Source organism: Brassica napus, chromosome C4, assembly GCF_020379485.1.
Source record: "Brassica napus cultivar Da-Ae chromosome C4, Da-Ae, whole genome shotgun sequence".
NCBI classification, from domain to species: Eukaryota; Viridiplantae; Streptophyta; class Magnoliopsida; order Brassicales; family Brassicaceae; genus Brassica; species Brassica napus.
In genome coordinates this window covers 19,718,338-19,736,618 of record NC_063447.1, presented here as the reverse complement: position 1 = coordinate 19,736,618, position 18,281 = coordinate 19,718,338, and the positions used below count along the sequence as shown (strand labels likewise).

Here is an 18,281-nt window from a genome sequence, read left to right as displayed (position 1 = left end):
TCTGGATTTAGAAGATGTAATGAACGGATTAATAGACACAAGCAAGGTACCAATTACTCTGTATTTTCTGTTTAACATCTTCTTGTATACTCTGTTTGATATTAGCAAAACGTTTTTTTGTTTAGAATAGGTTAATTGTTTGCTTGATTGTCTATGAAATCAATACATAGAAGAAGAAAAAGTAAACATGGATACATAAATTGAAGAAGCGCCTCATGCGTCAGTGGTGATGGGTTGATCATCGTTCAGTTTTAATCGAGTTCGGGAGAGAGATAAGAGCAGATCCATAAAAAGAAAGGGGAAGAAGCCGACATGATAAAAAAGAAGATAAGTACTCTTTTCATCATATTTGAAATTTCCTGTGAGTAACTTATACATTGAAATATGTATTATAGAAACTTGTATTGATAATAAGAGTTAGATTGCTTAATGTTATTATAAAAAGGTTAAGATTGGTGAAGTTTGTTTTGTTAACTTTAGTAGATTGCAGTTGTTCAAAACAATTAGTAAAATATACATAGAAGGTGATAATTTTTTATTTACTTGAACTGAATATATGGTGTGCATGTAACAGAAATCAGGTTTTTGATTCTCGAACTGAGCAAAGAAGAGGACAACAGATCAGTTCAAACACCACAAGGTTAGTAAATTGCTGATGAAGCTTATTTTCTTAGACACGTTAACATATAGGATGATCATAACATTTAATTAATGTAGGACACATAATATTTTTATTGTGCTAGGTCAATAGTTATGGTTATTTGTTTTCTTTTAACTTGATCTCATGATTCATAAATTGTATGTTGTTTAGATGATTGTGTTATCACCAACTAAATCATAATTATTGAATAATAAAAAAACAATTGAAACTGTTTGTTTATTGTTCTGCAAAACCCGAAAATAAGTAGAAAGAGTGCTTAGTTTTGATGATGACTCGAGAAACAGAAAATATGCATGTCTTGTTTGTAAAGCTCTGAAACCTGTATTCAAAAATAAGTTGACAAAATTACTGATGAATATATATTTAAATCACTAAATAAGTAGATGACAACTCTTTCAGAAAAAATTACCTAGTCACTGATACTATTCCAGGTCAGCAAATAAGTACTTGTTTCTAATGAGTTTTTTCTCATTAGAAGACACATTTCTAATGAGTTTTTTTTTCTAATGAGTTATGTACTTATCAATTTCTTAAAGTACATAACCAAGCTGGGAGATCAGCATCTTCCTCTCTGCGTTTTGCAAAAGGTGTTTTGCATTATTCTGAATCATTTTGGTTGTTTCCTTCCAGCATGAGCACCTAATATACAACACTATACAGTTAGCAAAATTATAATATACGAAACTTTAATTTATTACAATGTATGTATAATCTAGATAACAAACTCAAATCACCAGAAGACAGGGTAGAAGATGATGTGCCAGTCATTGAGGTTGGCTCGGATTGAGATTCCACTTTAAGAATGTGATCTCCAGACCAGACCTCAAGAACTTTAAATGTTCCTGCCCCATCCCTCGCATTGTCAGAGTTCACAGAAATGCCAAAACAAAAAGATTTTCCTTCTAAAGCTCTGATAGGTTCTGGTAGGAGCTCTGGATCTTCAATCTGTAAACATGTAAAATTAGGATTTGCGCATATTAAATCAAATGCTTAAGAGCAGAAACCAAACATACCTCATCATAGGAGCCATCCCACAGATCAACAGCTTCATGTCCAACAATGGTCTTAGCAACAGTGTTCAGCAACATCAACTTACATGTTTCTGTTTCATCCCTCACAATCAAATGAAGCTTGAACCTATAAAAGTTCACGAAATTAATTTAGAGTGGTGTGAAAATATATTGAAAAATCGAATAAAGAACTAAAGACTTGAAAATATGCTCTTACACAGGTATCACTTCTGTTATTTTAACTTGGCACTTCTCACAACGCCAAAGTTGGTTGTCGTCATGGTTTGATGCAAGTTTTATGGCACGATGTTTGCAACCTTTATGCCTAAAGTAGAACCATGCCCAATCAGTGTCAACAGCTTCAGTTGAACAAATGATTTTGCAGTTCTCCACCTAGGAATATATGATCACTTTTATATTACAATAAGATTAGTGGCACTTTACTAAATAAAAACTCTTCTATAGGAATATAACCTGATTTTAAACAAAGAGTTCCAAAATCATCTTGATCTCAAGCTTGTTCCAGTCATCTTCTTGTAAAACGATTTCTTTCTTACCATTTTTCTTCTCAATAACAGCAAGAGGAAGCTCGTTTTCCACCAGCCTATACATATATGTAGAAAATATTTACTGTCTAAGGAAATTACCAAGATATAACAAAAAAAAAATAAGTCTATCAAAACTTACTTCTCCTTGAACTGTAATGCTTTCTCCATAGTTGGATCAAGATAAACAATGGATGCATCAAAATCATTTGTGATTTTCACCTCACCTATTAACACCCAGATAGAATTAGGCACATAAAAAGAATACAATAATATGAAAACGCATTTAAAAACATACCTCTGTAAAAACTGATTTTGGCGAATCTGATCAAACAGATCAGTGGTTGTTCACATTCAACATAAGCCTCCAATTGCTCTGCATATTTTCCCCATAAACAACATGCAAGGTCCTTACCACTAAAAAGCACACTATTATCACAAGTAAATCAGAAAGTCGTGTACGCAAGCCGGAAAAAAATATAAAAAAACTTACTTTGCATCAACTAAATGAAATTGAACTTTTTTCCGGTCCTGTCCTTTAACTTGGACGGTTTGAATTGGTTCAAGGCTTACGATTTTCCCATAACATCTGTAAGATGAAAAAACACATTAGTATACAAAAAAACATTCAAAACCAGAAAGTGAAACTAAATATCGGAAACATCGACATAAAGGTATTACCAATAAGGAAGTTGGTCTTTAAGTTCCCATCAATGATGTCTTCGTATCTGGCAAGAGACAGGAAGATGCTATCTTGATTTAGGTCAGAATTTGTTATCACAGTTTCGTCACTGATCGTTATCTTGTATGGATAGCTTGTTGGCCGATATTGGCCCGATGCTTGCGAAACGGAAAACGTTGTGAGAACACACCATTTTCCCAGGGGTAGTTTTCGCTGGACACTCAAAATGTGATTCCTTTTGCACGTAGCACTAATCTTCTCACCCTACAAAAGAATCACAACATAATGTAAGTTATGCATATTAAGGAACTCTAAAGTAATGATTGATTGCGTTTTGAAACTTACTTGTTCATTGGTCAGAACCATTTGAAGAGTCTCCCCACCAGAACCAGTGTTTTGCAGCCATGAATGTAGCACTTTCACTTGAGATCGCCATTTAGTCTTAAATGGTTTCAAGTCTTTGACAGGCTTGAGACTTGCGTTGTTTGCCATTTTATGTGTTTTGGTTTAGATCACAAAATGAATGTTGTTATTGAAAGTAGAATGAAGGATATATATAGATATATAGGTGATATATTGATGATAGGTAAATCTAAACTAATTATTATAAAACTTGATGAGCAAGTCGTTCAAGATAAGATATACTTAATATTCAAATATTTTTTCAAAGATTTTTGTGGTTACACTTTTGATCACGTAATCACCTAATTAGGGAGGTTAAAATTTTGATATTTAAAATTGGTTGTAATCAATCGGACCTATATTATCGTGATTAGCAAGTATTTCTTTTCATTATTATAAATGTGAGACCTTAAATGTAGAGGATTGTTATGTTAAGCATTTAAGATATTTTAAGATTTAAAGGATAGTTAGTTGATTTGTTAAGATTTTGAATTGATATCATCGGATATATTGTTTTAATGACATGTGGAAGGAAGATATTCGAAAATCTTGATCTTATTTTTGTAAAAAAAAAGTTCTCAAGTAATATTGATCTATAATGTAATTATTTAATAAATAAGAAAACCGAATACTTTCTACTCTAATGTGAATTTGCCAAACCAACTGGTTTTTCATCGGAATATATTATGTAATAAACAAAGTTCGGTATAGGAATATTTTTAGAAACTACTTGTTACAATGTCCTTTTAAAAATATCTTTAGAAAACAGTTGTTATAAGTTTGTGCTTATGTGAAATATGATTATGAGTCAAATTTTATGGTTAGATATAATAGCTGGTTAAATATGGTTAGATAGAATACCGGAAAATATGATATGTGGTATGATTATGAGTCAAATTGCGCATGTGAAGTACAAATAAAGAACTTTTTAATGAGATACGTTAAAAACATTAAATCAGGACTAATTTTTTTCCATGCAAGTCCGTATATCTACATAACGTAGCCCATTAAAAAGTAGAAATAAAACGAAATGGGCTTGGTTAATGAGGTTTAGCGTGAAATGGTAGATGGATAAATAAATAAAAGCTCTTTAATTAAAACCAGTGGCAGTCTGTTGTAAATAATGAGAAGAAGTGAGGGTGAATTCTCATTTCTACTTCACTTTTAATAGAATAGATTTAGCTGTAACAAATTTCTATTTGTAACTCTTATTTTTAAGTGATATTTTCAAGTAGTATGAAACTGTAAATTTAATTTTAAATTGAGAAATGTTAAAATTTCAGTTATTTTTATCTACTTTGTATAGTTTTAGGTAGATTCGACGAGTTTTAGGTAAAAATAACAAAAAACTGAATCGCGTGATAGGATTTATACCACCGATTGTGCACAAGAAAAAAAAAATACCGATCCAAAAGCGAACCACAACTCTATACAGATAAACCCAGTTCTGATAAGAACCAATCCGAACAAAGAAAAATTTGAAATGAATCGGAAAATCGATTTTTTATTGGTTTTGACGGTCTAATTCAACCTGGACCCGAATAAAAGAGCTTGACTGGTTTAACCGGCCGGTCCCATACAATCCAAATTGCAAGAAAGTGCCGATCATATAAAGGCAAGAGTTGCGACTTTAGAAGTAGTTGACTTAACCAAGCTTTTTTTTTTTTTTTAACTCATCAACTTTATATTCACCAAAGAAGGGATACAAGATTTTACACCACACAAGTGCTTTAACCTCACTTACAAACAAAGGATTTAGTATCATCTAGGATCACTACTTGGACCCTACACTACCAAATGCAAATCTTTGTTGTAATTTCACCCCAATGAACACAAACACTTCTCTTACTACTCAGAAAAAGTCGGTTCTTAAACCTACTAATTGGACCATACGAGACGAAAGCATTGTGCACCATAGCTGACAAACACTATCCAAAGACCAAATCTAATCGTGGCATTGGACTCTATAGATGAAGAATTGGAGCCCGGATCCAATGCTCCTCACCTTTCGGTGCATTCCTTGAAATGATTTGTCACCGCCGGTTTGAAAGCTCCGCTCCTAAGCCAAAAGACGGAACAGTTCCGTAATGACAGGCAAGGTCGAGTCGTTATTACCTTGAAGCGCGAGGAAGGTGTTGGGCTGTTGGGTTATGAACCTCAGTTGGTTCCAAAATTGCTTTTGATCTGTTAGCCTCCATAAGGTATAGCTAACAGAAACTCGCCTAACGGCGCATACCAACCAAAGTCCATCCCCACAGTCACACCATCCCGACCTTAAGCCAAGAGCCGAATGAGACTGTCCGGAATGAAAGACGGGCTTTGACATCAGCTAACGAACAAGGAAACCAGAACACAGCTTCAAGGAGTGGAGATTACATAAGATTGAACCAAGCACATGCTGTTCATCGTCCTGAAGGTCGTCTCCGGCAAGAATCTCTCTCCAGACATGAAATCCGTCGATGAAATCAGAACCACGCGTCAGTCTCAAAGACCGAATCCCTTTCACGCCGCCGCAAGTCGCCTTCTTCCTCCTATCGTCTCACCGCCGCCGGAAGCAGGTAGATTTGATGTGGAGGAGTTGTCACGCGCCAATATCAAAACAGCTTTAGCCGGAGATCTACAAAGGGGAAAACCAGATCTGGAAAAGCTGAAACCCTAAAACGCCGACTCTCGCCATAGGTCTCACCGCCCCTCCATAAGAAGTCCGAATCGAGAGTTCCGGAGTGACCACGACAGTACAAAACAGCAAGCATCTTGATCCATGGGACACGAAGAGGACGAGAGCAAAGAAAAACTAGGAAGGGGAAAAGGACAGAGGTGACGCCTCCGGTGCAGCCGGAGCTATTGAGATTCACGAACGGTGTCTACACGAGATGTCGTAGAAGAGAGAGTTCTCGGGGTTTAGTTGACTTCACCAAGCTTGTTAATATGCTACGTGACATTGCATTATTCGTCGTTAGAAGCACTAACAATAAAAAATAAATAAAATAATACTATTGAAAATTGAAATCATGAAACCACCGTGACCGGTGACCATTTCATTCTCTCTCTCTCTCTCTCTCTCAAGGAAGGATCTACGAGGGAGTCACGGTGGAGTTTACTCCCCCTATCTCCTCCACGGGCGTTCTTCAATCAGAGAAATCCATGGATCGAGCTTCTCTCCTCCTCCTCAGCATCTCTATATTCTTGGATCTGACCGCGGCTGATAAAATTCCGGATAAGCTCGATTTAGCAGCCGAATCAGGGATGATTTTCCCGCTTAGCTACTCATCCCTTCCGCCGCGAGTGGAGGATTTTCGCCGTCGTCTCCATCAGTCGCAGCTCCCTAACGCTCACATGAAGCTCTACGATGACCTCCTCGCCAACGGGTTTGAATAATTTCTCATCCATTGATCTTCTTTGGATTAAGTTTGGATGGCTGATTATTTTTATGCAGCTACTACACGACACGGTTATTGATAGGAACACCACCACAAGAGTTCGCTTTGATTGTAGATACTGGAAGCACCGTCACTTACGTTCCTTGCTCCACCTGCAAACACTGTGGGAAGCATCAGGTCAATCTTTGATCTTTCTTTTCATCTCCTAGTAACATCTTTAGAGTTTTTGTCTTCTTTATTGGTTTTCATTCAGGATCCCAAGTTCCAACCTGAGTTATCTAGCACCTACGAATCTGTCAAATGCAATCCTGATTGTAATTGTGATGATGATGGGAAACTTTGTATCTATGAAAGACGTTACGCTGAGATGAGTTCCAGTAGTGGGATTCTAAGTGAGGATTTGATATCTTTCGGCAACGAGAGCCAGCTTTCTCCGCAACGCGCTGTTTTTGGATGCGAGAACGCTGAGACAGGGGACCTTTTCAGCCAACGTGCTGATGGTATTTTGGGTTTGGGTCGCGGTAAGCTTAGTATCGTTGATCAGCTTGTTGACAAGGGTGTCATCGAGGACTCTTTTTCCTTGTGTTATGGTGGAATGGAAGTTGGTGGTGGTGCGATGGTGCTTGGTAAAATATCTCCTCCTCCTGCTGGAATGGTCTTTGCCCGTTCCGATCCTTTCCGCAGGTAACTTCCATTTAAATTTGGTATCTGTAACTTTAGGGTAGACCTCGAGCTTCTCACACATCACTCTAGTTTCGGGTGTTTGCAGTCCCTACTACAACATTGACCTGAAACAAATGCATGTTGCTGGCAAGTCTCTGAAGCTTAACCCAAAGGTCTTTAACGGAAAGCATGGAACCGTCTTGGATAGTGGAACAACGTATGCTTATTTTCCCAAGGAAGCGTTTAATGCCATAAAGGACGCGGTAAGATAGTTTGGCAGATAAATGCACTTTTTTTTTATAAGCTTAGAATACAAACTGTAGGAGATAAATGTTGATGGCCCTATATATTTGCAGGTCATTAAGGAAATCCCATCTCTCAAACGGATTCATGGTCCAGACCCAAACTATGATGATATTTGTTTCTCTGGCGCTGGAAGGTTTGTTTAAAGCTTCAAATATTAATTGATTTAACGTCTAAGGTTACTAAAATATCTCATGCCGGCTCAGGGATGTGGCTGAGATACACAATTTTTTCCCCGAGATTGCGATGGAGTTTGGCAATCATCAGAAACTGATCCTTTCTCCCGAGAACTACTTGTTCAGGGTAAAGTAAAATGGCTTCATCTTTTTCTTTCAGCTACTTGTTTGATAATCTCAGCTAGCATTAACAGTTTCTGTCTTAGAAAGCTATTACAACAGTTTCCATTTGTGTTTTCTTACAGCACACTAAAGTTAGAGGCGCTTACTGCCTTGGAATATTTCCTGATAGAGACTCAACAACACTCCTTGGAGGTAGTGTATACAGTCTCACTTTACGTATCTTGCATTCATTTCCCATTATCTATGAAACCATGTATCATGTATGATTAGTTTCGAGATAGATCCTTTGTTCTTCACTCTTTGATTTCAAATCAACTTCAGTTTCTGTTTTTTGTTCTATTGCTTCCATGAGATGAGTAGAACGTTTATGCATTTTCTTTTTTTTTTTATCAGGAATTGTTGTTCGCAATACGCTTGTCACTTATGACCGTGAAAATGACAAGCTCGGGTTTTTGAAAACCAACTGTTCTGATCTATGGAGGAGGCTGGCGTCACCACCAGATTCTCCTGCACCTACTTTACCAGTTACCCAAAATAAAAGTTCTAATAATATCTCTCCAAGCCCAGGCCCGGCTTCAAGCAAGTCTCCTGCAGTGGATCTTCCAGGTAGTTTGTTTGGATTTTCAGGGATTTATCGTAAACTACTCTTGTTATCAGCTCTCTTGTTCCTTTGACTAGTCTTATTATTTCAAACTCAAAAGGGAAGAACTTTATTTCTTGAGTTGTAAAATTACTCTTACAATCAGCAACTCATTTGTTATAATTCAACGTCATGATTAGCACTGTCATTGGCTACATGAGATTTTATTTCTCCTTTATAATTTGGTGTTGACTTCTCATCAGATGGTTGTTACTACATGAGATTTTATTTGGCTATTTCTTACGAATGTGAAGGTGTTTTTCGGATTGGAGTTATCACCTTCGAAGTGTCAATTAGTGTAAATAATGCGTCAATGAAGCCCAACTTCTCAGAGATCGCAGATTTCATTGCCCATGAGTTAGAGATTCAAAGTTCACAGGCAAGCTTAAGCATGCACTCTCCACTAGTTATGTATTATGCTAAAGGTGCTTTTGTTGTGATGAAATCATCTCAATGGCTCTTCTTATTGCTAGGTTCGCTTGTTGAGTATCACGACCAGAGGAAATGAGTATCGCCTGAAATGGGGAATCTATCCCCCACAATCTTCTGAGTACATTTCCAATAATACAGCACTGGTACTTGTCCTTTTCCTTACAAATACGATGGCTTGTGATCATTATTGGTTTAGGCATCTTTCATTAGCCCATGAAAATATTTGAGTTTTACGTGATTGCAGAACATAATGTCGCTTTTGAAGGAAAACAAATTGCGCCTACCCGGTCAATTTGGAAGCTACAAATTGCTAGAATGGAAGGCTGAGCAGAAGCGGAAACAGTATGTTTCCTTTACATGGTTGCAGATTCATTGCTAGATTTGATATATTTACGGGTCTGATGTGGTTGCAGGAGCTGGTGGGAGAAGCATTTACTTGGAGTGGTGGGGGGAGTAATGATCTCGTTACTGGTTACTTCGGTGATGGTCAAACTCGCGTTGGTGTGGAGAAGGAGACAAGAAGAAGAAGCAACTTATGAGCCTGTAAGTGCTGCTGTTAAAGAACAAGAACTCCAGCCTCTCTCGTCCTCTGAAACATCTAATGCTTGAGCCTCCCCATCACTCAACAGAGTCTCTCTCTCTCTCTCTATATATATATATATATATATATATTATTTGAATTTATAGAAAGAAAATTAAACCCCAGGATTCAGGAAACAAAGATTCATCAAATCTAAATTCACCTTGATTTCAAGTAAATTGTTGTAGTTACCTTATTTTTCTATGTACAATGAAAGAAAGAAAAAAACAAAAAGAAGAGATTCGATTTCTTTATCTTCTTACTGTGATTGAGAAGATAGTGTTCGGTATTTGCAAGGATTAGGACGCGATCGTTATGTGAGACAAAGGCTACTCAAAGTCATATGATAAACTCTGTTGAGACTTCATCGTTTCTATGGCAAAAAGGAGAGGGAAGATGGAGGAAGAGTTGAGAATAGAAATTAAGGAGAAATTTGAACTTCTTATATTTTGTGATCGTTCTATCACATAAGTTCTTTACCAGCAAAAGACAGTTATGTATAAAACGCAATCGACATTTACTTCAGTGACTTGGGCTTCTTCTCGTTTCATTCCGAGATCTGTTAACAGCCAAGCCAAACTATAAGCTCTTATCATCATACTTCTAAACTTATAAAAAGTTGTATGTAACAAAAACGGATAAATACTACGAAATCACAAAACTAGCATCTTGATCTATAACTTGACCTACTATTTCAAGTTTTGTAAATATTAATTTGTAAAATGACAATGAATTTAAGAAAATTTAGGTCCATAACAATGATGTGACATCTTCTCTGAAACTGTGTAAACAAACATTTTTAATCCCATTTCTACCTTTCGCATAACTACATTTTATGAATGTGTCATTAATAAAAATCACCATACATTTTAAATCATTAGCTCTAGACTATTATTTAATAAATGGACTACTTTTATATTTTTTGGAATGCAATAAAACGGATTGCATGAAAAAGTTTAATGGGAAAAGATCGTTGGTCTTATAACAGTTACATGAAAATCAATATCCTAGTCATTTTCTTAAATTGCCAATTTTTGATACCCTACCAAAGATACTATAGTGTACTAAACCATCACGGTCACAAAAGAGATAAGATACCAGTTAAGAAAGGAATAGAACGAAGAATCATTGTCCCTAATTCATCCCCCCTTATTATTCTCGCCTATGCTGAGGTTCTTTATCACCAATTTCAATGCACAGAAAATGGCACACATTTGTTGACAAAATTAATTTACGTACAATAAAATAAAGGAACTCACTGTCACACTTCAAATGCTTCCACCATAGTTACTTCTTTTGTTTTCTCTCTCTATTATTATTAAAAGCTTGAAGCCCATCGTAAAAGAAAATATACAAGAGGAGGCTCAAATCCCAGTCAAAATAAACAAACAAAGAGGAGGCCCAAAAGAGCCCAGTACACAAAAGAGTCAGCAAAGGAAGTCGGTATTGACTCAAAACCACACGTTTCTTTTATGAGAGATAAGGACACGTCCATCATGCGAACTAACACCGCACTCCAACGACAAGGACGTCTCCGACGAAGATTTAATCGGAATCCCACCTGAAACCAACCGGAAACAGAATCCAATTAGAGAACCTCGCCGTCAACGACATCATGAATTGAAGGAGCCAATACCTACAACTTCTTCGGTTATAACTCCTGAGCTCTATCAACAGAGAGTCAATCTACCCTAACGGAGAATCTACTCTGAACAGAGCCACCAATCGAGCCAAAACCGAAGCTAAAGTTTCTTCACTTCAAATAACTTCAATCGAACAACCAACGACCACGAACATCGATTTACCTTGAATGAAACATGTTGAGATCGGGTTCAATGGAAGCAAGAAGAACATGGAAGCGAAGATCAAACCAGAACCGAAAGATAACCGGTAGTAAGTGTAAGAGAATTTAGCTTAGGTTACTTAGGTTCCAAGTTAATCTTAGATCTAGGTTTTAAACTGAAAGCAATGACACAGTCAATTTAACGAGTTCCCGGCCCTCGGCACGGTATGTCTCGTGGGAGAACTTCTGCTCCCAAACTTCACTAGATCAAAGAGACTCTAGAAACACCAAAATAGTGTTCTAGATAGTTTGTTACACAAGTATCAAATACTCTTCACAAGAGAATACAACAAAGTCCTTAGATCAACTAGACTTAGGCCTAAGCTATTGATCTTGTATTGTTGTCTCCTTCCCCTTGCACTTCACCTTGATCTGAATACTTGTTGCTGTCTGCTATGTAACAACCTTCTTGTATTGTACGGCTTAACCTAATCAACATACTCACGTTATGTTTATATGTGACTAGGTATTTCAGCTGGAGTGGGCCTGCGTGTTCTTGGCCCAAGTCACATCAGCATTGCTTTTGGCCCATCTGTCTTGCCGAAGCCCAAGCTATGTTCACAAATCTCCACCAGCTTGGTTAAGGCCCGATCCTGGCCCACCTCGATGAACCCTCGTGCCGACAGCCTCATGTCTTGGTCTCTTTTGTCTTCTTGCGAAAGAAAGACATCAGTCTCTACTCTCTCTCTCTCGCCGTCTCTCTTCTCGCGAACCTCCACCAGAGAAATGGTCTTGGCTCAGATTTCCGAGAGATCTCGATCAGCTCCGTTGTACCGACATCCCTCTGCTCCTCTGTTATCTCCAGGTACATCTGATCTCCATTTTAGCTTTGAGATTAGGGTCTTCTGCAAAGAAAGTCGAGAGCTTTCTTGGGAATTTCACTGATCCTTTACTTCCTTGTGTCTTGCATGTCTTCTCCGACATGATTCCGGCTCTTACTCGAGCTCCACTGTCATGCTCCACCTCTTCTGTGAACCGAGGTATGAACTGACAAGTCCTCATCCCTCTGCGTGTTTTCGATCTACTCTGATTTGTTCCATCTGACGTTTCAGGGCACCCTCACGTATGACGGCCCTAGTACGACCCTGATGATTTTGTATCTTGATCTGAGTACTCTGCTTTAGCTCGGTGAGCTCTAAACGCGCTGCTTCCCTGCTTCTTATCAACAGAACTTCTCAACAACTCCTTTTGTTTCTTGTAGCTCGTTGTGGTTTAGAAAAGCACTTTGAAGAAATGGTTGGTGACGACATTCCTAACACCAAACCCGTGACTAGTTGGTGTTGTTCGGTGAACTCCTCCACCTGAACGGAGGACTCTTCTCGATTCTACTTCTGCTCCAGGTAACATCTCCTGTCTCTTGTCACGATACTTTTGGCCATCAATTGACTCCTCCTTCGTATTCACTAACATGCGTTTGTTACTTGTGATCTACGAGGGTGAAGTTTAGACAACCATAGTCACCTGGAGCGTCTTCCTATCTCATCAGTGGACATTCAAAAGTTCACAGCAAAGCTGGAACTTCTGACCAGGTACTGTCTTCGTTAGGAAATCTGCAGGATTAACATTTGTATGAATCTTGTGTAGAACTATGTCTCCTGCTTCCACTAGGTCTCGAATGAAGTTGAACTTGGTAGCTATGTGCTTAGTCTTCTCGTGATTGACTGGATTTCTTGCTAGAGCTAGGGCACTTTGAGAATCGCAGCAGAGTTTGATTCCTTGTTGTTTGAATCCTAGCTCTGCGCATATCTCTTTTAGCCACATTGCTTCTTTAGCTGCTTCATTCATAGCCATGTATTCGGCCTCTGTAGTTGAAAGTGCAACAACTGATTGTAGACATGATTTCCATGAAACTGTATTGCCTGCAAACTTGAAGGCATAACCTGTAACTGAGCGTCGTCTGTCCATGTCTGTTGCATAGTCTGATTCTGAATAGCCTTCAACTTCTAGTGTAGAATGCTTTCTGAATGTTAGAGATGAGTTCATTGCTTCCTTTAAGTATCGTAGAACCCACTTGACTGCTGACCAGTGGTCCCTTCCTGGTTTACTCATGAAGCGACAAACATAGCCTACTGCAAATCCTAGGTCGGGCCTCGACCCGACCATTGCATACATTAGGCTTCCTACGGCACTGGCATATGGAATCCTTTCCATATGTGCTGCCTCTTCTTTCCATTCTTTTTCTGTTAGACTTCGAAGCTTAAAATGAGAAGAGGTGGGAGTGACTACAGCCTTGGCGTCCTGCATTCCAAATGTTTTTATCACTTTTTCAATGTACTTTCTTTGAGACAGAATCAATGTTCCTTTCTTTCTATCTCTGATGATGTCCATTCCCAGTATTCTGGATGCTTTTCCCATATCTTTCATCTCAAACTCTCCACTCATCTTTTCTTTAAGATCCTTGATCACTTTCTTGTTTCCTGAAGCAATCAACATGTCGTCGACATAGAGGAGCAGATAGATGGCTTTGTCGGTTTTAACGTCTCTCATATAGACACACAGATCTTTACTGCAACGCTCAAATAGCTGATCCTTCATGAAGCTGTTGAACCGGTGGTTCCATCTTCTTGGAGACTGCTTCAAACCATACAGAGACTTTCCCAGCAAGCACACTTTGTTCTCTGTTCCTGGTTTTATAAAGCCTTCAGGCTGTTCCATTAAGATTCTTTCCTCCAAGCTTCCATGTAGAAAAGCTGTTTTCACATCCATCTGCTCTAGTTCTAAGTCTAGATTCACCACAATGCTAAGCATTAGCCTGATGGAAACATGTTTTACCACTGGAGAGAAGATCTCATTGTAGTCGACTCCTTCTCTCTGTGAATATCCTTTGGCAACTAATCTGCCCTTGTATCGTTCATCCTCAACACCTGGGATTCCTGGCTTTAGCTTGAATAGCCATCTGCATCCCACAAGCTTTGCCTTTTCAGGCCTATCAATCAGATCCCAGGTTCTATTCTTTATGTGAGACTCCATTTCTTCTTCTGCAGCGTGCTTCCATTGCTTACTTTCACGACTTCTCATTGCTTCTGCATAGGATTTTGGTTCCTGAACTTCCAAATCATCAATCACATTTAGCGCATAAGCCACAAAGTTCCCATCCTCATATCGAGATGGTGGTCTCACGTTCTGTCTCCTTTCTCTATCTCGTGCTAGAACGTAGGTGTCAAGAGTTTCAGTGTCACCACTTTCACTCTCAATCTCGTGATCACGTTCACTGTCAACCTCGTGATCTTGTTCTTCGTCACTAGAGCTGTTAGAGCTAGACGAAGATTCTTCTCCATCTTGATCAGATGTGCCTTCGGATTCGACAGAAGGAGAAGGCCCTCTGATCAAATCATCACTGAAAGAAACCTTCTTCTTAGCTCGTTTTTCTTTCTTAGTCACTTATGTGCTTTCTTTTCCTTTAGCAACAATGTGTTTGTACAGCTCATCCTCGTTGAAGACAACGTTTCTGCTTGTTCTGCATCTGCCTTCCTCCTCTATCCAGACCCTGTAACCTTTAGTGCCCATAGGGTATCCTACGAACACTCCCTTGATGGCTCTAGGTCCCGTTTTGTCCTCGGTTATGTGCACATAAGCAGTGCATCCAAACGTTCTGAGATGTCCCAAATCAGGTTTATAACCTGACCACACTTCTTCAGGCATTTTGAATTCCAGCGTAGAGTTAGGTGATCTATTAATCAAATAAATCGCAGTAGATGCAGCTTCTGCCCAGAAGCTTTGGTCCAAGCCAGATTCGGCTAACATACATCTCACCTTATCCATAATTGTTCTGTTCATTCTTTCTGAAACTCCATTCTGCTGCGGAGTGTAAGTGCAGGTTCTGTGCCTCTTAATCCCAGCCTTCTTGCAGTAATCATCAAACTGTTTATTACAGAACTCCAAACCATTGTCTGTCCTTAAACACTTGATTTTCTTCTCTGTCTTAGTTCAACTTCAGCCTTCCATTCCCTGAACTTAGAAAATACCTCATCCTTAGTCTTTAGAAAATAAATCCAGACCTTTTTTGAAAAATCATCAATAAAAGTGACGAAATACTTAGCTCCAGCAAGGCTGTCTGGTGTAGAAGGAGAACCCCATAAGTCAGAATGAACATACTCCAGAATTCCATTAGTCACATGTTTAGCTTTGGGAAAGCTTTGCTTATGTGACTTCCCAATGATACAATGTTCACAGAAATCCAGCGTCTTAACATCCTTGTCGACAATAAATCCCCTTTTGACAAGTTCTGACATGTTATTAAGACTCATATGACCGAGGCGTGAATGCCAAACATTAGTCATATTCTTCTCTGCTCTGGATAGATTAGCTTCTCCTCTTAAAACTGTTCCTTGAAGATAATACAATCCCAAGTGATACCGTCCAGACAGAACTCTTTTATCATCCTTGAAGAAATTAACTGTGAGATCTCTTCCTTCATATCGACATCCTGCTGTTTCCAACATTCCATAAGAAATTAAATTCCTGCTCATGCCTGGCATGTATCTAACTCCTGTTAAGATAACCAACGAACCGTCTGGATTTAAAATTTTAATTTTCCCAATTCCCTGAATGTTGCTGTGAGTGTTGTTTGCGATCAACACTTTGCCTCCCTTAAATTCTTCCAAATCAAATAAGAAGCTCTTATCAGGTGTGATATGAAATGAGCATCCTGAGTCCATCACCCACTCGTCCTTAGTGTATTCAGTGCTGACTGTGAGTATTAGAGGTTGCTTTGCCTCTTCTGCTACATTCGCCGAGTCTTGCGACTTGGCTGATCTCCTGTCAGGGCAATCACGCTTCCAATGACCTTCCTTTCCACATACAAAACATCCCTTAGTGTTTTTGTTGTTCCTGGAACGAGACTTGGATCTCCCATGTCGACTCTGAGATCTACCTTTGTATGTCTTTCCATTGCCCTTTCCGGACCTTTGTTCTGATCTGCCTCTGTCTACAAGCAGACCTTCTCCACCTGACCTGGTGAACTTACCACTCTCGATCAACTCTCTTTTTTTAGACTTTGCAGCACCAGTAACCTCAGCTAGGCTCAGTGTGTCTCTCCCATACTTGAGAGTCTCCTTGAGTTGATCATATTTAGCAGGTAGAGAACTTAACAGTAAAATAGCTTGAACTTCCTCTGATACTTGAACTTGCAGATTGTTTAAGTCTGCTACAAGTTTTAGGAAGTCATCAACATTCTCATCAATAGATTTTGAGTCAACCATCTTGAAAGTGTAGAACTTGAGCTGTAGATAAATCCTGTTGGGTAGGGAAGTCTCTGTGTAGAGATTGTTCAGTGTACTCCACATTGCAGCAGCAGTCTCACAATGTTAAATTTTCCTTAGTACCTTATTCCCAACATTCAGCACAATCAGGTCTTTGGCCTTTTCTGATTTCTCAAATTTTGCAGGGTCTATCGCAGGTGCAGGGTCAACAATTCCAGCCAGTCCCTTTCCCGAGTCCTTCATGGCAGACTCAGGTTCATCCTTTGCGTCTGATCCCTCCTTTAGAAGCTTCTCGTCAGTGAGAATGGACTTAAGCCCAAGCACTCCAAAGTGAGCAAGCATCCTCACCTTCCACAGGGCGAAATCACCATCACCCTCGAACCGGTCAATATCCACACGTTCCTTCGAAGTCACCATTGAACAGGTAATGGATATGACTCTGTCTCTCTCTCCTAAGTAGCCTTAATAACCCGGAAGCTCTGATACCACTTGTAAGAGAATTTAGCTTAGGTTACTTAGATTCCAAGTTAGTCTTAGATCTAGGTTTTAAACTGAAAGCAATGACACAGTCAATTTAACGAGTTCCCGGCCCTCGGCACGGTACGTCTCGTGGGAGAACTTCTGCTCCCAAACTTCACTAGATCAAAGAGACTCTAGAAACACCAAAGTAGTGTTCTAGATAGTTTGTTACACAAGTATCAAATACTCTTCACAAGAGAATACAACAAAGTCCTTAGATCAACTAGACTTAGGCCTAAGCTATTGATCTTGTATTGTTGTCTCCTTCCCCTTGCACTTCACCTTGATCTGAATACTTGTTGCTGTCTGCTATGTAACAACCTTCTTGTGTTGTACGGCTTAACCTAATCAACATACTCATGTTATGTTTATATGTGACTAGGTATTTCAGCTGGAGTGGGCCTGCGTGTTCTTGGCCCAAGTCACATCAGCATTGCTTTTGGCCCATCTGTCTTGCCGAAGCCCAAGCTATGTTCACAGTAAGCCAACAACGTCTCAAGGATAAAAGCGACCGTCACCAGAGCCAAGAGCCGGTTTATCACCGAAGAGAAGGTGATACAACCGGAGCCAAGAGCCGGTTTATCACCGAAGAGAAGGTGATACAACCGGAGCCAAGAGCCGGAAGCTTCATCGAAGAAAACACCAGAAACCGGAGCCAAAGCCAGCCGTTCACCGTAAAGGAGACCCAACCATGGGCAGAGTTTCGCCGGAAAACACCGGCCTGAGATTTCTCTCTACGCTTCCATTGTGTATGATTGATGAGAAGGAACATAGCAGAAGGAGAGAGAAATTCGTACAGAAGAACCACGCTTAACAAGGTTTTTTTGATGTGAATGACCATAGTTACTTATATTCGAACGTTTTACGTTTGTTGTAAGGAAAGAAAAAAATAAAACGAAAAAGTGTTGTGTAATATAGGTGAAGTATATATATACATGTACTTATATTATACGACGATGGCTTCTTTTTTGTTTTGTTTAAGACATGCGGTATGTTAATAACTTCTTATTTATAACATTTAGGAGGTTATTGGAACATGAATTTCTGTGGAATTTGATGATTTTAATAGTTGAGAGGATTTTACAAGTTAACTAGATTTAACAAATTTTATCAAATACTTT

The 18,281-nt window shown here is 38.9% G+C and overlaps 2 protein-coding genes across 11 annotated transcripts; one reads left to right on the top strand and one right to left on the bottom strand.

Moving 5' to 3' along the window:
• Positions 1 to 1,268: 1,268 nt before the first annotated feature.
• On the bottom strand, positions 1,269 to 3,390 carry LOC125585869. The gene is made up of 10 exons (XM_048755580.1): positions 3,244 to 3,390; positions 2,898 to 3,162; positions 2,790 to 2,805; positions 2,515 to 2,540; positions 2,359 to 2,443; positions 2,158 to 2,275; positions 1,889 to 2,064; positions 1,675 to 1,798; positions 1,396 to 1,606; positions 1,269 to 1,300 (listed from the first exon to the last, which is right to left on the bottom strand). The coding sequence occupies exons 1-10, from the start codon at positions 3,388 to 3,390 to the stop codon at positions 1,269 to 1,271; spliced, it is 1,200 nt and encodes a 399-aa protein (XP_048611537.1).
• A 2,926-nt stretch (positions 3,391 to 6,316) lies between these two features.
• Positions 6,317 to 18,226, top strand: LOC111205169 (aspartic proteinase 39). Of its 10 annotated transcripts, none has more exons than XR_007322721.1 (19): positions 6,317 to 6,668; positions 6,737 to 6,857; positions 6,934 to 7,364; positions 7,450 to 7,606; positions 7,700 to 7,782; positions 7,853 to 7,949; positions 8,068 to 8,137; positions 8,339 to 8,551; positions 8,840 to 8,964; positions 9,059 to 9,160; positions 9,262 to 9,359; positions 9,431 to 9,647; positions 9,895 to 11,490; positions 11,907 to 12,420; positions 12,493 to 12,568; positions 12,642 to 12,780; positions 12,883 to 12,969; positions 16,827 to 17,065; positions 17,543 to 18,226. XR_007322721.1 is itself a non-coding variant. In XM_048755369.1 (12 exons), exons 1-12 carry the CDS (start codon positions 6,445 to 6,447, stop codon positions 9,624 to 9,626), a joined length of 1,917 nt encoding a protein of 638 aa, XP_048611326.1. In that variant the 5' UTR covers positions 6,317 to 6,444; the 3' UTR covers positions 9,627 to 9,847. The 10 variants fall into 10 exon arrangements, 1 of the variants encoding a protein (XP_048611326.1); XR_007322724.1 differs by having other exon boundaries at positions 12,642 to 12,969; positions 17,543 to 17,712; positions 17,757 to 18,226; XR_007322722.1 differs by having other exon boundaries at positions 9,895 to 11,487; positions 12,642 to 12,969.
• Positions 18,227 to 18,281: the final 55 nt, after the last annotated feature.